Source organism: Saimiri boliviensis, chromosome 5 (assembly GCF_048565385.1).
Source record: "Saimiri boliviensis isolate mSaiBol1 chromosome 5, mSaiBol1.pri, whole genome shotgun sequence".
In the NCBI taxonomy this organism is placed as follows: Eukaryota; Metazoa; Chordata; class Mammalia; order Primates; family Cebidae; genus Saimiri; species Saimiri boliviensis.
In genome coordinates this window covers 144,620,669-144,642,875 of record NC_133453.1, presented here as the reverse complement: position 1 = coordinate 144,642,875, position 22,207 = coordinate 144,620,669, and the positions used below count along the sequence as shown (strand labels likewise).

Genomic DNA, 22,207 nt, shown 5'->3' with positions numbered 1-22,207 from the left:
ACATCACCTGACGTATTTTGGGAACTTTAAGATCTTTCTACATCAATTTAAAGTGCAGTTTAGCTGTACTCATGTGACAGCGATCATCTCTGCACATTGTTTAACCTAAAAAACAAATCACTCGACAGTCGACTTACATTTTCAGTGTTACCTTAGAAATAACGGTATGATGGAGAATAACTTCTGCTTTTTTTCATTGACTGTTCTACTTTCTGCCTTGGGGTTAATTTTTTAAAGTGATGACTTTTGATAGGTGGCCTTCTTGTCTTCTTTCCGGAGTTCCTATCTGAAATACAGAAAAACGTGAACGAAACTATCCTGAATCATTTTGAAGCCTCCTCTTTTGGTTCTCTTCTTAATGAAAGCACTCTAATTTGGGATGTTAGGTTAATGGTTTCAGTAGCAACCGCAGAAGTAAAATGTGTGAGGAGCTGTGTGCCAGGAAGGTAGCAGCACCCTCCCGAAGTGGCTGTGCTGGGCGCTCGCGCTGCCCACAGTGTACAGGAATGAGGAGTCCCGGAGGCCTGTGACTGAGCGAGTCAGCAGTTAAGAGATTTCACATAAAAACTAATTGTTAGCCTTGTTCCACCAGGCGGCTCGGCTCACCCTCCAGGTGAGGGTGAGGGCTTGCCTTTGAAAACCAAACCAAGTGAGGCCAGTAACTCCTGCAGAAGCTGGGTGCTCCCACCCACAGCCAGCCTCCCTGCAGGCAGCAACAGTGGGGCTGCCAGAGGATCCCACCCAGGAGGATCTCACCCAACCCAGCCTTCCTTACGCAGCGGTGGGAGTCCCTTACTTAGCAGGAATTAAAAAGTCAGACGCAAGAGACTTTTATACTCTGAGATGATTTTTTTCCTAGGTATTCACTCTGTGAGTGGGGCACAGGGTGGTGGGGCAGGTGAGGGGCGGGGCGGCAGGTGAGGGGCGGGGCGGCAGGTGAGGGGCGGGGCGGCAGGTGAGGGGCGGGGCGGCAGGTGAGGGGCGGGGCGGCAGGTGAGGGGCGGGGCGGCAGGTGAGGGGCGGGGCGGCAGGTGAGGGGCGGGGCGGCAGGTGAGGGGCGCGGCGGCAGGTGAGGGGCGCGGCGGCAGGTGAGGGGCGGGGCTTGGTTGTCTTTTACTTTTACCCCACTCCTGTTTTATTCATCCCTGTGCTTTATCAGTGAGATTAAGGTTTCTTCGCAAGGATTCCAGGTCTATTTCTAGAGCAGATTGATCACTTCCCCTGCCAATGAGCCGTTGGTTGGATGTGGGGACCGCCTTAAACTTGGTTCAGGCTTCTGTGTCTGTTTCCCCTTGATCTTGCTGTTCAGCCCTGGAAAAGTGTTGAAGTGTGAGAGGGTAGGGTTATTCCTGGTTCTCGGGGTCGTGACTGGGAGCCGCGTTTTGAAGCCCCAGGAGCCACTGAGTACCTCTGCTGGCTTCGGTGTTTCTCCACCTCCATCTCAGCATGTTGGCCCAACACACCCACCTTGCATTCTGAGTGCGGGGTGAGGGTGGGGGATGGGGGGCACTCACCTGGAGATACCTGTGGGCCCCGCAGGGCCTGGAACTCTCCAGAGCCTTCTGTTACGTTCTGGGTCTACCACAGCGGGGGCTGCTGACCAGTAAATACCCAGCAGTAAAACTTGGGAGAAGGCAATGAAGGAAGTCAGCATCTCTAAGTCAATTTATGGTGCATGCAAAGCATGTTTTCAAATATTTACAGAGTCTCTGAGGGAATTACATCACTGTTTATAACTGTTTTGATTGTTTTTTTATGACTCAGGCCCAGTAGAGCCAAGAGATGTAATTCCTGAGAGGCTCTGAGCAGAACGCCTTGCACCTCCTGGGAGGAGAATCCAGGCATAAAGGGAAAAGCGCTCCCCGTAATAAGCCGAGCGCCCGTCCTGTGGTGGGGAATTAATGTGCTGGGGGTGGCGGTGGGCCTGCACCAAAGAATGCCATCCTTCTTCAGCTGCAGGTCACTGGGGTGGGGGGCTCGAGTTCGAGGAGGCATGAACCCTAGTGGCCTGGAATCGGTGGGATGGTCCAGCCTGGACGCAGGAGCAGCCTTGGGGTACAGATTTTGTGTCTGCTTGGTCTGGGGAGTATATCAGAAAATTCTGGGAGAAACGAGTCTTGAATGATGGAGGCTTTGTTTTTATCCTCAGACTCTATCCCATATGGTAAAGCTGCCCTGAGTGTGCGTAAAGGGAACCATCGTCCATTTCCATCACAGGGCAGGAAGGCAAGGGGACCCCAGCTTCCTGTAGGAGAGTTGGGAGCACATGAGCTTAGCATCCTCAACCAGCACGAGAGGGCAGACTCTGAGCTGTGTCCTTGACTGTGGGTCCACACGAGCTTCTGTGCGAGGCAGCGAGGCCTGGAGGCAGAGGCAGTGGGCTCTGGGGCCCCGACTCCCGGCTCTTCCCCCGATTAGCTGAACCTTGGGTGCTGTCCTTAATTTCCCTCTGGATTAAATGAGTTAATCCTTGGAAATTCTCAGGCCAGTGCCTTATGCCCAGAGTCAGCTCGGGAGATGTTTGCTGTTACTCAGCATTGTGACTTCTGTTTTCAGTGGAGTCTTTTTGAAACAAAGTAGTGGGATTTTTGAACATTTTTTTGTTTGTTAAAACATTTAATTATTTTTATATATGTAGGGGGTCCAAGGACAGGTTTCTTACATGCACGTATTGCAGCGTGGTAAGCTCTGGCCTTTTGGTGTCCCTGTCACCTTAGAGGTCACACTAGGGCAACTGAGACCAAATGCCACTTAGGAGAAGCTGCCTTCTGGTGACGGAAGGGGGCCCATCCCTGGGGACATTCACCTGTGGCTGCCCAACAACCCATCCCTTTTATTTTATCTTATTTTATTTTATTTTATTTTTGAAGTGGAGTCTTGCTCTGTCACCCAGGCTGGAGTGCAGTGGTGCAATGTCAGCTCACTGCAACCTCTGTCTCCTGGGTTCAAGTGATTCTCCTGCCTCAGCCTCCTGGGTAGCTGGGATTATAGGCACCCACCACCACACCCAGCTAATTTTTATATTTTTAGTACAGACAGGATTTCACCATGTTGGCCAGGCTTGTCTTGAACTCCTGACCTCTGGTGATCTGCCCGCCTCAGCCTCCCAAAGGGCTGGGATTACAGGCGTCAGCCACTATGCCTGGCCAAAGCCATCTTTTAAATCTCTGTAAGCAAATTCCAGAGGCATAAACGTCTTCAGGACAAGTGATACAACTCGCAGTGGAGCATCTGTGTGAGACATTCAGAGGCTGCTGCGGCTCCCTGGGGGCCCCAGGGCCCTGAGGCTGCAGTGGGGACAGAGCAGATGGGCGCGGGAGCCCCTCGCCCTCAGTGTGGGCGAGACTTCGTGATTTCGATGCCAAGTGCTGAGCCCTCCCTCCTTCCGCAGGAGCATCCCCTTAGTGCAGGTGCTGCGGACCATGGCCCTGACCAGCGCCTGCGCGGACCACTCAGACCAGCGGGTGGTCTACCTGGAGCACGTGGTGGTTCGCATCTCCATCTCACATCCGCGCCGAGGAGACCTCCAGATCTACCTGATTTCTCCCTCGGGAACCAAGTCTCAACTTTTGGCAAAGAGGTAAGATGAGGCAGGTATGGGATGCGGGCTGGGGCTCACCGAGATTTATACTGCACGAGAGCTTCAGTCCAGTCTTAGGCCCACAGTGCCTCTGCAAGGTCCCCTGGCACGTGGGGGCTCCCACTGGTTCTACTGGCAGCTTCCTTTCTCTTGGAGACCCTCACATGTAGGCCCCACAGACCTTAAAAGTTGCTCCCTAAACCTTGTCTTCCAACAGGTCCTGGAAAACTTTCCTTTTCAGAAAGAAATGACAAAAGATTCATTGTTTCATTTTGTTTGGTTGTTTAGTGGAGGGGTTTGTGGAATTCTGGCTCTGCCCTCATTGCTTAAAAGTGCATTGAAAGTCATTTTTATCCTATTCAATTGGCCTTTGAATCTTGCGTGTGTACGGCAGGGAGCATTGTTTATTCCCCCACCAGTTGTGGGCTGCCCTGCAGAACCTGCACCCCCAGGGGCCTGTCCCAGGAAGACAGACAGGCTCGGATGGCATGCAGGGGAAGGGGCTCCCAGGCTGCTCTCTGCCACCTTCTCTTGCATTCAGGGGCTGGAAATTCCAAAGCTTTGGGCATGGTTTGTGGGGGGCTATGGAGCTGTTTCTTTAACAAACTTAGAAACGGGGAAATACATTAATGCAAATATATGACTTATAGGTAATTAGAATGAAGGTGTTTTTTGGAACTTAGGGGAGCCAGCATATTCTGGTACCTTTTTGTCTCTTTCTAGCTAAGAGGTAGAGAGAGAAAAGAGATTTCATGGACAAATCAGCATTGCCAGCTTCTCTCAGAAACCAGAACTGGCACCATGCCCATATTGCCTGCAGGAAGCCCCCCAAGCCCAGGCCGGCTCTGTCTGCTGGGGTGTAGTCCCCATCCCTATTTGCTCACTCTGGGCCCACTTGACTCCTTTGGTGACCTGCCTGAGTCAGTGGCCCTTGTGTGGGTTATAGGGAGCTGTAGAGATTCAGACACGGGCTAGTGAAGGCCCTCAGATGGGACCAGGCAGAAGTTGGGGGTTGCCCTTTGTTTAACCTTCCCCTTTTCCCCTACCCCCTGACTTTATATGAGACAGAGTAATTGACTCAGCCCCAGTGCAAGGCAGACAGGGCCATTGTCCAGAGGAATGGGACCTGTGCTGTGCGCTCCACGCCACTGTCCAGCAGCCTGGTCTCTCCGCAGTAGGCAAGCTGGGGTGGGCTTCAAAGCGTGGGCCTGACACCAGCTTTGTCCTTCGTGCCCTGGAATCAACCCTGAGGCAGACCCTGGCACCAAACTCAGCCTGTCCCACATTCTGCTTTCATAGCACCACAGAGGCACAGCCCCCTCCTGCAGGGAGGTCTGGCTGGGCTCTGACTGCCCGTGGGCGGCCACACGGCCATGAGCAGTTCCGGTGTCAGTGGACAGCCTGATGCTATGTTGCTCCCAGTGGTGTGTTTTATTTTATATTTGAAACTATTTTAATCCATCTTAGAGATTTTAAAAGTCCCCATTTCTAGCATTTCTTGGAAGGTTGGAAGCTATCCGACACCAGACCCATGTTCCTGCCTGTGCTGGGCTGAAGCTGAGCAGGTGGGCGAGTGTGTTTCCATGTTTTCCGTGCTGGCTCCAGCCCTGAGGCCAGCGACGGGCTCTCCATTCGCCCCAGCTGCACACCCAGTGGCACCCAGGTTTGTGACCCCTGACTCAGAGGCAGAGCTGGGTGCAGGCCCAGGTGATAGCCTGGGTTAACCGAGAGCCTGTGGTGAGGCCAAGAGGCTGGGGCGGCAGTGACCCTAGAGACTCGGCTCACACCCTGCTCTTCCACTCCTGGCTGGCCTCCCAGGAGCTGGTCACTTTGCCTCTCTTGATTCTTCACCTCTGCAAATGTCACTTCGCTCATCTGTAAACGTTAGGACTGCTACAAGAGTTGAGTGTGACAGTGTAGATAAAAATGTTTGGCGTCATCCCTGGTGCAGGGGCCTGGCTGCCCTTCATGTCCTGCTTATGTCTGGCCGCCTGACCCACAAGAATCTTCTGGAACCTCAGCCTTCCCTCTCCTGCTCCCCCAGGGCCCTGTTTTCCTTCCCTGGAAACGCTCCTCCTCCTGCTCCTGCCCAGTGTTGAGCCCTTGATAATAGAGAGCAGGTCCTACCAGACCTATCAGAAGCCACCTCTTGGCTGGATAGTGCTGTCCGTGTGCCATCCAGCATTTAAAAAAACTACCCTAGCCTGGCCATGGTGGCTCATGCCTGTGATCCCAGCACTTTTGAAGGCCAAAGTGGGTGGATCACCTGAGGTCAGGAGTTTGAGACGAGGCTGGCCAACATGGTGAAACCCTGTCTCTACTAAAAATACAAAAATTGCCTTGGCGTGGTAGTGGGCACCTGTAATCCCAGCTACTTGGGAGGCTGAGGCAAGAGAATCTCTTGAACCCAGGAGGCGGAGGTTTCAGTGAGCTGAGGTTATGTCATTGCACTCCAGCCTGGATGACAGAGAGTCCATCTCAAAAACCAAAACCCCCCAAAAAACCTACCCTGAGATCACTCTGGCTGTCATCGGAGTCCTGGGACTCTGATTTTTTTCCAAGTCAGATTTTTTGATTATATCAAGACTTTGTGTTTTAGGATGGATGCCCTCCTCCCGTACTGCACATCTTACCTAATTTGGCAGCTTTTTTAAGTTGCCAGTTTCTTCACTAAGAAGCCATTGATGTGCCTCAGCACCTCAGCCCTTAGAAGACAGCCTGTCCTTGTTCTGTCCCCAGCGTGTTGAGTTCAGCTTGGCAGTGAGTGTGAAAATCAGCCTTGACCTTTGCCATTTCTTAAAATAAAGCAGAGGATGCTCCCCACCCTACTCTTCTCCTTTGCAAAGAATGTTCCCTAGATCAACATTTTCCTACCTGGAGTGTTCAGAGAACCCCCAGATCGGAAATTGAATCTCACATCATTCAAAACTGAGGCATTTCAATTTCTGATGAGCAATAAAGAGCCCCATATTAAAAAAAATGTTAAAATCAAGAAAGAAAATTAGACTTTGAAGAAAGAAGAAGAGGAAAGAACCTTGCATTGATTCCTCTAAGAAAAGAGTCACTTCTGAGGACAGCACTGGGTGCAGGAAGAGATTGGATGTTGATTAATTGCATCATGTTTCTGCTTGAACCAAGTGTGAGGTGGAAGGCCCAGGGGCGCGAGGGCACAGCTGGGAAAGGCCTTCAACTTAGGAGAGGCAAGGGAGGCTCGTCAGGGCCTGAATGGGATTACTGCTGGGGGCAAGGGAACCGTCTCCTCCTCCTGGCTCTCCACGGGCCCCTCTCACTCCCGCTGGAAAGCAACCAGGCCTGTCATCTTCATCCCTGCCAAATGCACTGTTGAGACTGCATAAGCCCTGAAGGTGAAGGGGCAGCACTTTCCCCACCAGCTCGAGTAGCTGTTTCTCTTTTCCTTATTTGGGTCTCCCAAAGAACAGTGCACACAGCTGGCTCGAAGTCAAACGTGGAAATTTGGTTCTTCCAGAAACAAGCACTTTAAAAAGGTGTCCTTAGTGAGCACCCCGGGTGGAGGGGAGGGATGCCTCTCTCTGCTTTTGTGCATCCAGGCACTGGCGTTATGGGCCCTGTAAGACTGTTACTTGGCGAGAAGGAGCCAACCGCCTTCTGCAGGAAAGTGTCGGGACTGGGGGCATTTGTTGGGGACATCGTAAACATCTTTCACTGGGCTATGTGAAGCCTGCCTGCCTGCCTACCTCTCAGAATGTTAGGGAGGTTCGAGGGGGTGATGGAGGAGATCGTCTGTGTAAGACCTTGAAGACAGTCATGTTTCACTGTGCCCTTTGCTCTCGGGTTGGCTGAGGGGCAGACCCTGCTAACTGGGGGTACGCTCTAGCCAGATCTTACAGTCCCTTGAGGCCCCTCCCTGTGCCAGCCCCTCTGCCCGGCCACTCGGTACCAGCACCTTCATTTTCATTTTCTGACGCTGCATCTCCAATTGCAGATTGCTGGATCTTTCCAATGAAGGGTTTACAAACTGGGAATTCATGACGGTCCACTGCTGGGGAGAAAAGGCTGAAGGGCAGTGGACCTTGGAAGTCCAAGACATGCCATCGCAGGTCCGCAACCCGGAGAAGCAAGGTCAGTGGCTCTTGGGAATTTCATGACGGCTTTTGTATCTCAACCCTCTTATCACCTCTGGGCCTTTATTTAACTACAGAGTCTCCGATAATTCTTTGTTTTGTTTTGTAGAGTTAGAATTCCCGCAACAAAAAAATTCACCATTTTAATTATTTTTAAGTGTACAGTTCAGTGGCTTTTAATATATTCATAACGCTGTGTAACCATCATCACCATCTAATTCGAGAACGTTTTCATCCCCACAAAAAGAAACTCCAAACCCATGAAGCAGCCTGTCCCCATTCCCTCCTCCCCTCCCAGCTCCTGGCAACCTCTAATCCACTTACCAGTTCTGTGGATTTGCCTCTCCTGGATATTTCATATGAATGAAATAATATAATACATGGCCTTTTGTGTCTGGCTTCCTTCACTTAGCGTGATGTTTTCAAGCCTTCCCCATATTTTGTATGCATCAGAACGTCATTACTTTTACGGCTGAACAATACTCCATTGTACAGATTGATCACCTTGTGTCTGTTCATTCACCTGTGATGGACATTTGGGTTGCGTCTGCCTTTTAGCTGTTACAAATGGCACTGCTGTGAGGATTCACCTACAAGTTTCTATGTGGACCTATGTTTCTCTTTCTCGCGGGTGCATACCTAAGATTGGAATTGTCAAGTCATATGGTAACGCAATGTCGAACGTTTTGAGGAACGTCCAAACCGTGTTCCACACTGGCTGCACCATTTTACATTCCTGCCAGCAACGTGTGAGAGGACCAGTTTCTTCACATTCTCGGTGACACTTACTGTTCTCTGTTTTTAAAAAGATTATAACCATTCTAGGAGGTGTGCAGTGGTGTCTGTGGTTCATCAGTTTCATGCCGGCACACCTTGTTGCACAGAAGTTTGTAATTCTGATGAAATTCAGTTTATTTTTTCTTCTGTCATCTGTGCTCTTGGTGTTGCACTTGAGAGACCATTGCTTGACCCAGGGTCCCAGAGAGTTCCTCCTGTGTTTCTTTGAAGGGTTTTATAGTTTTAGCTCTTACATGTAGGTCTTTGATCCATTTTAAATTAATTTTTGTGTATGGTGTGAAGTAGGGGTTCAGACTCATTCTACCCTGTCGGTGATCCTGACACTCTTGTTGCAGAGCAATGGTGACAGGAAGGGGTTTATTTCTGTGCTCTCGATTCTGGTCCATTGGTCTGTGTATCTGTCGTGGAGTCGGTACCACACTGTTTTGATCACTGTTGCTTTGTAGTAAGTTTTGAAATCAGAAAGTGCAAGTCCTCCAACTTGGTTCTTTCTTTTCAAGGTTGTTTGGCTATTTTGGGTCGCATGTAATTCCTTATGAATTTTAGAATAAGTTTCTGCATTTCTTTTTTAAAAAGTAGTTGGAATTTTGATAGAGATTGGATCTGCAGCTCATTCTGGGGAATATTGCCACATTAACAATATTAAGTCTTCCAGTTCATAAACATATTTTTCTGTTTACTTAACTCTTCCTTAATTTTGTTCAGTAATGTTTTTTGTAGTTTTCAATATTTAAGTCTTTTGCCTCCTTGGTGAAAGGTGTTCCGAAGCATTTTATTATTTTTATGCCAGTGTAAATGGAATGGTTTTCTTAATTTTGCTTTTGGATTGTTTATTTCTCTGGTAATTCTTATACCCTTTTTAATTCCTTTTACTTAATGATCAGTCTATTTGACCAATCCTTATTAAGTGCCAGACTCTGATCTAGGTAATAGGTTACAACCAGGAAAGAAAACTGGAATGGAATAATTAGCACACGTTATCTTGTGGTTACCCACAAAGGTCTATGAACACCTCTTTTTGTTCCCTGGGTTGAGTGCATAGTAATGTTTATAGAATATGCTGGGATCTTGCTTTTCTATGGGTGTGTTTCCTCAAGGATTGCTTTCACTGTTCCATTGTTCCCCGTGCCTTTATTTTTTATTTTTATTTTTTATTTATTGAGACAGAGTTTCTCTCTGTTGCCCAGGCTGTAGTGGAGTGGTGCGATGATCTCGGCTCACTGCAACCTCCACCTCCTGAGTTCAAGTGATTCTCCTCAGCCTCCTGAATAGCTGGGATTACAGGTGCGTGCCACCATGCCTGGCTAATTTTTGTGTTTTTTAGTAGAGATGTGGTTTCACCATGTTGGCCAGGCTGGTCTCGAACGCCTGACCTCATGATGCACCCGCCTTGGCCTCCCAAAATACTGGGATTACAGGTGTGAGCCACCCACCCAATCCCCTTGTGCCCTTTTCTAGGAAGATGCAGTCTGCTTGTTCACCCTAGGAGTGCATGAGAAGCTTCCCCTGCCCGGGTTCTTTTCCAGTTCTCCATGAAACACAGTTTTAGGAGAACAGAAGAGCACTGACTTGCCTCACACAGAAAATTGACTTTAAGTCATTAATTCATCTACAGGCATCTTCTACCTCCCCGAATTGTATTCTTTCTGGTTTTAAAAGAGTAAATAACTATTTTAAGAAAGTGTTATAGGAAATTCTAAAAACACAAAAATGTAAGGTTTTAAATGACCTGAAATGTACACGTTTTAAAAGTGGAGGCTCCTAAATTCTTACTTGTAAAAGCTTTCTTCCCAAAAGTATATCGGCCTAGTATTAAAAGTCAGGGTCAACTTCTCATGCCAGCTGCATTCTCAAGCATTCACTGCTTCATGGGCACAAGGTGGAGTTCTCATGCCAGCCCACACAACCTGCTTGCCTGGGAGGCTGGTGCTGCGTGTGGGAGAGCACATGGAGGCTGGGCTACTGCTCTCGTGTCCTCCTGGCATAGCCCTGGGAGCTGGGCACACCATTTTACAGCTCTAGACCTGTGATCTTTACTCTGTATCATCAGCAGAATACAATGAGCCCTACCGGTGTCCCAGAGCAGCTTTGAGGGGATGGCTGGTCCCCCACGGAACTGTGCAGCTGCAGGCAGTCTTTCTCACGCATCTGTCTCTTTCCCCTTCCCGTTAGCCAGCATGCGTGCACTGAAGCCTCTCCTCTGAGTCCACATCCCCTCCAGCCACCACCCACTGCTCTGCTCCCCTTTATGGCAAAGCTGGCAGAACAAGCTGCCTGCTGTGGCTATCACCAGCTCAGTCCCAGCCCTCTCCCATCCACAGCCCAAAAACCTGGGTCTTGACACAGTCTCCACTGTTTCCACACTGCCCAGCCGACGGTCCCATCTCTGTCCTCCCTAGGTCGTTAAAGCCAGGGTAAATGGTTCTAACAAAGTAAGCACGCTGTCGGGACCACAGGGTACAGTGGTTAAGACTGTGGGCTCAGGAGCCCTTCCATCTGGGGGTGGATGCTGGCTCTACCTCTTACAAATACCTGTGACCTTGGCAAGTCACTTAGCCTTGCTAGGCGTTGGTCTTCTTATCTAGAAAGTGGGGGTAGTACCGATGTTACTGTGCTGTGGGGGAATGAAATCAGGCAAGACAGGCCAGTCTGGAGACCCAGAGTGGAGCCACTACTCAGTGACATTGGCAGCCCGTCCCCTCTGAATGGGCTGCTTACCACTTCCATGACCTCCCACAGCGCTTAGAGCAAAACCCCAATCTCTTAGCCCGACCTGCACTTCCTGCTCCTTGTGCCTCTACTGGGCTGCTCCCTCTCACACACACCCCTACACGTGCTCCTGAACCCTCTGCTCTGTCTTTGTTCCTGTCCAGGAATCTCATCCAGCCCCGTGACACTGAGCACCTTGTACCTGCTGGTGATGCCCAAAGCCGCCTCTCCCTGCCCCTCATGTACCAGACCTGCTCTACAGCAGCTTCCTGCGTCTGGGCATGGGTCTAACCGGCTCTGCGCTTGTGCGCCTCAGCCAGAGCTCCAAACTGCCTCTTTCCTGTTTTCCACATGAACGTAAATAGCTTCATCTTGCGCTCCATTGCTGGGCCAAACCCCAGGAGGGAACCTTTAATTCTTCTTTGTCTCCTTCGCCATCTGCCTCCAGAATATATCTGAGTCTGCCCACTGCCTCAGCCCAGTCCCCTATCGTCTCTTCCCTCCTCATTCCACTGGCCTCCCAGCCTCGACCCCTGCTGGTTAGAACCACTCTCCAGCCAGCATCTGATGATCCATTTAAAATATAACTCAGATGATGATGCACCCCTCTAACCACGTTCATGACCTCCCGCAGCTCTTAGGGCAAAACCCACACGTCTTAGCCTGACCTGCACATCCTGCTGGCACCTGTCCACCACGAGCCACTTCCTACGCCTCATCACTGACCTCCCCTCGGTTCCCCTTTGCACAGATCGCTCCCTCCTCCAGGGCAGCTGTCCCTGGGGCTTCCTGTGGCCTATGGAGAGGTCCTATCTGAATCCCTGTGGTGGAGGCCCTACCCACTCTCCCACCTCACACTCCTTCTACAGAAACACAGAGGCAGGGATGAGAATGGGGAGGGATAAGTTTGCTGAGATTCTCATTCTACATCTAGTGGGAGGGGTGACGGATGATGTCTCATTCTTAGCACTGATAGAGACGTATAAACTCAAATATCGTCTTATAATAGAGAGATAATCAAGATTTAAAACAAGATTCGGACCTTCCAAATCACTAGAGGGAAATAAAAGTGAAGAGAAATTGATCAATATGCCAAAAAAAAAAAAAAAAAAAGATAAAAGAAGTATAGGCAAATTTGAATAGGGGTACAGAAGTCTTAAATAAAACATTAGGAAGTGGAATGCATCAGTTTATTCAAAGAGTAATACTCCCCTCCAAGAATGCAGCCCTCACTCAGCAGATATTTATTGAGCATGTACCAAGTTCTAAGCACTGGGATACAGCGTCGAACAAAACAGATGCTAAGCTTGTGTTCTAGAAGGCAGAGGAGGCCGCAAACAGGACCACCAAGCAGGGAGCTGTTGTCCATTAGATTATGAGAAGCTCCAAGGAGAAAAATAAAGCAGGGCAGGGTGACAAAGGCATTTCAAGGTGTCCTGGGAAGGCCTCAGGGAAGGGATGTTGAGTAAAGCTCAAAGAAGATGAGGGGGTGAGCTCTGCAGACATCTGGGAAAAGGGCATTCCAAGCAAGGGGCTCAGGGGTGCTGAGGCCCCTGGGCAGGAGTATGCCTGGTGTGTGTGTTCCAGGTACAGCAGAGAGGCTCCCGAGGCTGCAGCGGGCAGCGGGAAGAGGAGCATAGGACGGGGTCAGGCATTGAGAGCGCAGGGACCAGATTGTACTGGGCTTTGTCAGCCTTCACAGGGACTTGGTGGGAAGCCACTGAGGGATTTTAGGCAGAAGAGAGAGGTGATCTGAGCTTCTGTGTTAATGGACTGACAGCTTGTCAGAGTAGATGGAAGTCGGGGTGAGGAACAGAGGTAGGAGGCCAGTTGGGAGGTCATTGCAGTGTCAGGGGCAGCTGACTCTGACCGGGCAGCAGTGGAGTATATTCTGAAAGCAGGGTGGAGAGATTTGCAGATGGATCAGATGTAGGCTGTGAGAGGAAAGAGGGTGCGTGGATGCCTCCAGAGTTTTTGTCCTATGTAGGAGAAGAATCGAGTCCTAGTTTAGATCTGGAAGCGTGTAGGGGGAGAGGATGCTGGAGAGAAGGTCAGGAGCTTGGATTTGGGTGGGTTAAATCAAAGATACTTAAAACAGGTCCAGGTGGAGATGTGTACTCGGAGGTCAGGGGAGAGACTGGGCTGGAAATACACATCAGGTATTTTAGTATTGTCAGCCCTTCAAGATGAACGGGCGATGGAAGGAGCTCTGTTTATATGACAATGATTAACTCATGTTTGGGACCTACTGCATATAGGTGCTGAGTGAGCTTTGGGGTTACGGCAGGGCACAGCACGAAACCGCAGGCCCTGCATACCTGTGTACCTGCCACACCACTTCCTGCCCAGCCAGATGCTGCCATTTCAGCTCCCTGCCCGCTGCCTGCACGGCACTCACCAGCTCTGGCCTTGGCCTCAACACTGATGAGCTTGCTGTCTTCAGCCTTCCTTCCTTCCGGCCCTGCTGTGCCCCGAGAGCTTCCTGCTGCAGGGCGTATGATAGATACACAATAGGTGTTGGCAGATTAATTAGTCAGTTGGAACCATCTGTAACCACCACATGACCAGATGCTCTGTGTGCTACAGAGGACACACGATTAGTGGATACCGGAATACTTCCTGAGGGTGGCCCCAAATTAAGTTTTGACTCAGGCCAATCTCCATCCGTCAGCATGGGTAGAAACTGGATTTGCTTTCAGAAGGTTGAGATGGGTGCAGAATAAACACCTTGTGGGACCTTCTAGCTCTGACCTTCTGTGACCTACTGGAATTTGGGGGTGGGAACACATTCTCCAGTGTCATCACAGAGAGTGCACATTCCTGCAGGGCACCTGGGGTCAGTTCATTCCGCACAAGCTTTAGCCCGGAGAGAGCCGCTCCTGAATGTGGTCTTTGCCAAAAACAGCAAGCGCAGGCACGCATCCTGCCATGGCTGACGCATGGCAAGCCGTCCCTGCTGTGCATGGGGAGGGAGGGCTCCTTGCTGTTACCCACAGGCTCTGTGCATCCTCTCCAAGCACAGTGGGAGCCAGCCTGAGTCCCATCAGCATCTCTCCACAGTGGAAATCCCTGGGGCCCTCGCACAGGACACTGCAGTTACAGCTGAACCTCCCCACCTGCCCTGCTCACCTCATTCCGGGGCCAGCCTCTGAGCATGCTGTTCAGCGTGGTGGCTGGATCCTCCCAGGCCGAGGGAAGGGAGTGACGGAGTGAGGCCAAAAGGGGTCAGAGGGGCTCAAAGAGAGGCCAAGCGGCCCTTTCCAGGTGGGTGTCTGGGCCCAGTGCTTTCCAGGTCAATCCAGGATAAGCCTTCTTCGGGCCCCCAAGTGAATGGCGCCTCTTCTGGGTGTTCCCAAAATGTCAAAATGGGAAGGTCTGCGTGTGCTAACAGACATGTCTCCCGTGCATTTCGCAGAGGTCCTGCCATGTGCCAGAGGTTGTGCCGTTGCTCAGGGGCACAGGGAGCCCCAAGACACAGTCCCTGACTCTGATGAGCCCACAGGCTGGGTGGGAACGTGTCAGGTTTCAGGATCCAATAGTACCGTGCGCAAGGGCCCAAAAGCCACCAGTGACCCGGAGGAGTGCCCCAGAGTTCAGCGGAGCAAACAGGGATTTTGGGCTGAAAGAAACAAAAACGGCTTTTGAAGAAGGGCCTGCCTAAGCCCAAATTCTCAGGAGCTCCCAAGTGTCAGTTTTTTTTTTTTTATCTTAGTAGCACAGAAAGTACAGGCCACTAGGAGATGGAGACTGTCCTCTTGGTTTTGTAGAATGAAGTCCCAGGCAGTGCCCACAGATGAGCTGCCTCATCCCACCTACCCCCAGCGGTGAGACTTCTCAGGGCTAGCCTTGCTCCCCAGGCAGTGGGAGGGACCACAGAGGGGCTCATCAGTGAACCAGCAAGCCAGGCTTGCCCACCCAATTCACAGGGCAAGCAATGGGGCTGTCATGCTGAGACACAGTCCTTGGTGGTGACCTGCCCTCACTCCTCTCCCTCCAGGGACAGGTCTGGACCCTTCCATGAGTACAGAGCAGAGGTGGGAGCTTCTTGGACAGGCCGACATGAGGAAAGGGCTGGCTGCCTCTGGAAAGATGCTCTGGTGCCCACAGAGGGCATTGGTGTGGGTAGGGGGTCAGCAGTGGACAGGGCATTGAGGTGTGGAGGGGAGTCTGAGATCTCTGTCAACCTCCAGAGAGCCAGGAGGCACCTCAGGAGGAAGGGAGAAAGGATGTCATAGGAACAGAGAACAGTGTCTATCCAGGCATCACCAATGCGCTGGTGATACTGTGCCCATAAACCCAGGGCCTGGCATAGGCATTCTTCACAGTGAGGCCAACCCCCAGAGCATGGCTGCAGGGCCATGCCAGGTGGGCAGGACAGCACTGGAAGGGACTTCTCATCCGTATGTAGGTGGAGAGGGGAGCCTGGCCCTGCCCGAGCCATGATGCTGTTGTGTATGCAGGGAGATGGGACCAGCCCCAACCCTGAATGTTCAGGTCAACCTGATAGTGTCTGCTGGGGACCTCAGCCTGGGAAGGTGACTTAGATTGGGCTCCAGCTCCGGGATTCAGAGCTCCAGAGGCCAGGAAAATGCAGGACTGGTCAGCATCCCTGGAGTCAGCTGCCCTGTCGACTTCATCGATGCTGAGGGGTGAACCGATCCCAATGGGCACGGTCTACTCCCTGGTTACCTGGTCAAGGTGGCCTGTGAATGCAGAGTCACTGCCGGCCTCAGTGCCAGGCACAGTGCAGCACACACACAGGCAAAGAGCAGAAAAGCAGGCGGTTCTCACTTCCCTTTTTCTTTTTTTTTGAGACGGAGTCTTGCTCTGTCACCCAGGCTGGAGTGCAGTGGCACAGTCTCGGTTCACTGCAACCTCCTCCTCCCGGGTTCAAGGGATTCTGCTGCCTCAGCCTCCCATGTAGCTGGGATTTATAGGTGCCTACCACCAATGCCCAGCTAATTTTTGTATTTTTAGTAGAGACAGGGTTTCCTAGTCTTGGCCAGGGTGGTCTTAAACTCCTGACCTCGTGGTCCACCCGCCTCGGCCTCCCAAAGTGCTGGAATTACAAGTGTGAGCCACTGAGCCTGGCCCAGTTCTCACTTGTCTACAGGCGTTCCGAGAACCTGTGCTCAGGGCGGGGGCTTCGTTTCTGCGTTGTTCATTTCAATCTCCTTCACATCTCTGCAACTTAATTGCTTTTAAAAGAAAAGGAGAAGGGGAAAAAAAAAAAAAAAAAACTGCTCCAGTGGTGTGCTGTGTAAAAGTGCTTTAAAATCTAGGCTAAGACCCAGGGTTTATGAAGTAATTAAGTGATCTGACTGATATGCTAGCTTGAATCATCCTCACCTCCTGTCAGATTGACTGAGCTTATGTAATTAGTCGTAAACTCATTTTTTAAAGTTGAGTAGCAGATTAGTCATCCATTTTCCTGTTCAGTTCCCAGGCCAAGCATCTGGGAACAATTTAGGAATGGAATCCAGTGCGAATCCTGCTTTGCAGTCCGGCAGTGTTTGTAGGTATTAACAGCTCTTCCTTCATTCCTGCATCCAGCACACCTTTATTTATTTACTTATTTTATTTTATTTTTGAGACAGTCTCACTCTGTCACCCAGGCTGGAGTGCAGTGGCGCCATCTTGACTCACCACAACACCTGCCTCTCAGGTTCAAGCGATTCTCCTGCCTCAGACTCCCCAGTAGCTGGGATTGCAGGTGTCTGCCACGATGCCTGGCTAATTTTTATTTTTTTCTTTTTAGTAGAGATGGGGTTTCACCATGTTGGCCAGGCTGGTCTTGAACTCCTGAACTCAGGTGATCTGCCCACCTCGGCCTCCCAAAGTGCTAGGATTACAGGAGTGAGTCACTGCACCTGGCCCAGCACATGTTTAGTGAACTCTACTTAGCTCCAGATCTGGGAGCACTAGGACCTTGCCCTGCAGTGTACAGCGTGGATGCGGAAGAGGGAGTAGCTTCCCCATGGGTGAGCCCACCACTCCAGCTGTTACGCAGCGAGCCTGCAAGGCTATGAGATGGTGAGCTGGCGACCGCGCAGGCAGAGCGGGGGTGATATCTCATCCTGCAGAACATCTTTCGGAGAAGTTTGGCTGCATTTTAGAGAGTCTGGACACAGAATGCAGAAAGCATCCAATCTCTGAGAAACATACATGCTTCATTCTCCTGCATCAGACATTGGACAGGCCTGGGGTTGGCTCCTCCTGCCTCCACTTTTCCTGTCTCTCTGGCCTCTGCACCAGGCCTCCTTTCCTATGAGATAAGGTTGTGCAGAAGGGACACCCAGACCAAGTATCTGAGGAGAGGAGCCTCCCAGCCCACCCTTCTTACCTTGGAGCCCACATGGGTGGTTGCACCTGGACCACAAGGCAGAGCCTGTGCACCTGCCAAGGTCAGGCCAGCCTCCCCACCCAGGGGCACGCTGTGCTCAGCACCCTCAGGCACAGGAAGGTCCCTGCACCTCCTCATGACCTGGGGCTCGCACAGGCACGCCTGACACACATGAAGTGCTCTGCAGGAATTAGGCTTGGCTTTGTCAACACGAAGGGGTGTCTGCATGGTGCTTCTCCTGTTCCTGGAGCACACACCTTGTCTGCATACCTACCCCATGCCAGGTCTGCAGGGCGGGCACGGGGGTGAGGGGCGCTTCTTTGTTCTTTACCTCTTCCCCCTCTACCCCAAGAGTCCAGCTCAGTGCCCTGCAGGGAGCTGGACCAGGGGTATGCCTTGTCTCTGTAGGGGCCCAAACTTTACTGACATGGCTTGGCCCTCCCTTTGAAACCAGGAGCATGCCTAAGGTGCAGGGGCACCTCTCACATCTTCCCCTGCCAGGGAGAATTGTGAGACATCAATGTCTAAATGGAAAAAATAATCAAGCATGCTTTCCAATCTTCTCTCTGTAATTGACACCATGTATCTTATTTCATGGCTCCAAAGGGTTTTACATACTTGGTATTCGCATAGTAATAAATAGACTGTGAGACAATTGATGGCACTTTAAAAAATCCTGTGGCAGTCTCTTGAACTCTGAGAATTCACTTTCTCCCTGATAAAATTTCTTTTTTCTCTAATCTTTCATCTGTTTCCAAAAGAGTAGCAACCCACAGGTGCTGTGTTCTTCCTGGTTTCAATGGCATTATTTCCAGATTCCCAGCAATCTAGGAAAGAAGTCCCATTTATCAAAAGAGCAAGAGAGGAATAGGGTATTAATTAGCATCTACGTGTTCTCCAGCAGGCACTGGGTGCTGTTTTATCTCACTGTTGCAAATCGGTATAGAATCAGGGGCCTCACAGTTAGATGATAATAAGGAATTAAAGTTTCGGGAAAAGTTTTTTGTTTTTTTTTTTTTTTTTTTTTTTTTTTGAGACGGAGTTTCGCTCTTGTTACCCAGGCTGGAGTGCAATGGCGCGATCTCGGCTCACCGCAACCTCTGCCTCCTGGGTTCAGGCAATTCTCCTGTCTCAGCCTCCTGAGTAGCTGAGACTACAGGCACGCGCCACCATGCCCAGCTAATTTTTTGTATTTTTAGTAGAGACGGGGTTTCACCATGTTGACCAGGATGGTCTCGATCTCTTGACCTCGTGATCCACCCGCCTCAGCCTCCCAAAGTGCTGGGATTACAGGCTTGAGCCACCGCGCCCGGCTGGGAAAAGTTATTCTTGCTAGTGATGCATGTCATGGTATTTACAAGTGAAGACATTATGGCGATGTGCAAGATTTGTGCTTTAAACTACTCCACGGGGTGGCGGGGGAGTGGGAGAGCAGGGAGGGGCTGGAAGAAACAAGATAGGTTGGGGATTCTTGGTACCATGTGATGGGGACATGGGGACTTATTGTACTGTTTTCTCCATTTTGTGTTTATTTGAGAATTTCTATTATGAAAGGTGTTTTTAAAAGCACGTGTATGGAAAACATTTCTTCCAAAGAGGTCAGAATGCAAGCCTAGCCAAGAGATTTGGAATGCACAATTAAATATAACCATGTAAAGATTTCACTTTAGTTCTGCACTTGTGAGGAGTAATGCTCAGTGTGGCGTGGGATAAGTAGTTTCTTTTATGTTTGACTGAAGGCACTCTAGACAGTGCCTGGATGCATGTCTGTGTGTGTGCGGCGGGGGAGAGAGTGTTGTGTATAATATGTATGTATGCATGTGGGTTTGTATGTATCTGTGTGTGATGTGCATGTCTATGTGGATATGTGTTTGTGTCTACGTGGGCATTAGGTGTATATGTTTGTGTGTGCATGTATCTCTATGTATGTGCATGTGGATATGTGGGTGTGTGTTTGTGTGTGGTGCACAATTGCTTGTTTTTCAAGACTCAATGTAGCACAAGGTTGAGCTCTGGAGCCACCTGCTTATCAGATCTGTCTCCTACCGTTGGTCAGTGTGGACCTGGGTAGGCCATCTCCGTGCTCTGAGCATCCAGCCCGTCCTCTGCATAGGGACGGTGGGAAGATTAAAGCAAACACCACCCCAGAAGTGCTGAGCCTTATCAGGATGAACGTGACTCTCTTATTGTGAGTGTTTAGATTCTCCTTTTGTGGAAGAGGAAGCTCCTCCATCCAGAGCCTGACTGAGCTCACCTGCCTGGAAGGGGCAGAGCCTGGCATCAGGGCCGTCTTCCAAGCTCAGGGCACTCTCACCTCAACCCAATCTGGTGAGGTGTCCAGGCCCCTCCGAGGCAGTGCAGACAGTCTGGAGCTGATGTGATCTCTTTAGCCCTGTGGCCAGTGGTTTTCATGTCTGGCTTTAGGATATTTCTGGTTGGATTTTTTTTTTTTTTTTTTTTTTTTTGTCTAACGTGTTGTAATTAGAAGATAAAAATGAAATGAAATATTAAAAGCTGGGAGCCTCTGCTGGGTGCCAGCCAGGGTCAGGAGTGTTGAGGAATGCTGCTCCTGAGAGGCTACCTCACTTGGCTAAAATCCAAGAGTAGTGGGGCTCCTGAGGACTTGCTTTGACCAGTCCCTGAGAGCAGGGGTCCCCACCCCACCTTCTGATCCACAGTCCATGGCCTGTTAGGAATTGGGCTGCACAGCCAGAGGTGAGTGGCCTCTATATTTACAGCTGCTCCCTGTCACTAGCATTATTGCCTGAACTCCACCTCCTGTCAGATCAGCGGAGGAACTAGATTCTCATAGAAGTGCGAACCCCATCGTGAACAGCACACGCGAGGGATCTAGGTCATGTGCTCCTTATGAGAATCTAATGCCTGATGATCTGTCACTGTCTCCCATCACCCCCAGATGAGACCATCTAGTTGCAGGAAAACTAGCTCAGGGCTCCCACTGATTCTACAGGGTGGTGAGTTGTATAGTCATTTCCTTATGTATTACGATGTAATAATAATAGAAATAAAGCGCACGGTAATTGCTACGTGCTTGAATCATATCCACTGCTCCCCATTGGACTCCTAGCTGTGGAAAAAATTGTCTTCCAAGAAACCTATTCCTTGTGCCAAAAAGTTTGGGAACCACTGCCATAGAACATTTGAAAAACAGTAAGTTTCAAAAAACTTGGAATAGATGCTTATTGATTTTTAGGGAATTTTCCTACAGACTGTGTTCCTGAGGGAGGATTCAGTATTATTGAGATATCTCTTCTTCACAAAGAAGAGATAGCTGTCACTTTAACACAGTCCCCACCAACATCACAATAAAATTCAGGGAATGCAAGGAGCCTGACTGACTATAAAACCTATTCTGGGCTAGGCGCGGTGGTTCACACCTGTAATCCCAGGACTTGTGGGAGGCGGGTGAAACATAAGGTCAAGAGATGGAGACCATCCTGGCCAACATGGTGAAACCGTGTCTCTATTAAAATATAAAAAACTAGCTGGACATGGTGGCGCATGCCTGTAACCCCAGCTACTTGGAAGGCTGAGGCAGGAGAATCACCTGAACCCGGGAGGCAGAGGTTGCAGTGAGCCGAGATCACGCCACTCACTGCACTTCAGCCTGGCAACAGAGCAAGACTCCATAAAAAAAATAAAAAAATTAAAAAATTAAAAAAAATGGGCACAGAGAATAGCTAGAGAAATTCTGGGGGAAAAAATGAATGTAGGTGCTTAACTATATTTTTAAACTATAATAAAAATATGTGTCACTGCTGCTAGAATAGACAGATCAAGGGAACCATGTGGATCATCCGTCAGTACAGCCACAGAGATATGCTAAGGACAGCATTTCAAACTGGTGGGAAAAGACTGAAACATTGAATAAGAGTTATTGACAATTGGCCAACCATTCGGAAAGGAAATAATTACTTCAATAGATGCATACACATAAAATTAGAGACTTCTGCCTGGCAGAAAACATCATAAAATTAGAAAAATGTTTATAAAATATTTCAGACAAACTCAAGTCATTCACAGATGGCCTTTTCACTTCTCTCCAGCCCATGGGTTGGCAAACTCTTTCTGTAAAGGGTCAGATAGTAAATGTTTGCAGTTCTCTGGTCTCTGAGATGGCTACTCAATTCTGCCATTATAGTGTAAAATCGCCACGGAAATTACGTACATGAGCGGCCATGCTGCGTTCTGACCTCACTTTCTAAAAATAGGCGGTAGGTCTGTGGCCTTAGTTTGCTGTCCCCTACTCTGGCCTGTTTACATGTTCAGCTGAATCGGTTCTTCTGTTTCATGGTAATTAAGAGGGCTGTTTATTTGGGTGTTATCTGAGGCAGCCCGTCCCGTTTCCCTCCCCCCGCCACCCACGAAGCCATACTGTCCTGCTTGCTGGTAAATATTTAACAACTACTGCTCTGGGGAAAAATTATAGATATAAGTGTATCACATAAGTTTACCATACATTTTACTGATATAAAGGATGTGTAGCAAACAATTTTACAAGTCATATACACTGCTTGTGTTATAAATTCCATTTAGCCAATTGATTCTCAGAGACTGCTTTTATTGATTTTTGCCAAATTCTTGTATCCATAACCAACCTATGGTTACAATTCATGAACAGTTGTCTTTCCAGCATAAATATTGGGTAATATT

At 49.8% G+C, this 22,207-nt stretch overlaps 1 protein-coding gene across 3 annotated transcripts in view; it reads left to right on the top strand.

The window, feature by feature from the left end:
* PCSK6 (proprotein convertase subtilisin/kexin type 6) overlaps positions 1-22,207 on the top strand; it is a 185,254-nt gene that overhangs the window by 115,293 nt on the left and 47,754 nt on the right. For 2 of the 3 annotated variants that reach the window (XM_074400110.1, XM_039479859.2), the window contains exons 12-13: positions 3,392-3,580; positions 7,545-7,681. In XM_074400110.1, coding sequence (XP_074256211.1) covers positions 3,392-3,580; positions 7,545-7,681 — 326 coding nt within the window. Of the gene's footprint in view, positions 1-3,391; positions 3,581-7,544; positions 7,687-7,726; positions 7,762-8,830; positions 18,586-22,207 lie in introns of those variants that run through there. The other variant, XM_074400111.1, reaches the window with a different exon arrangement.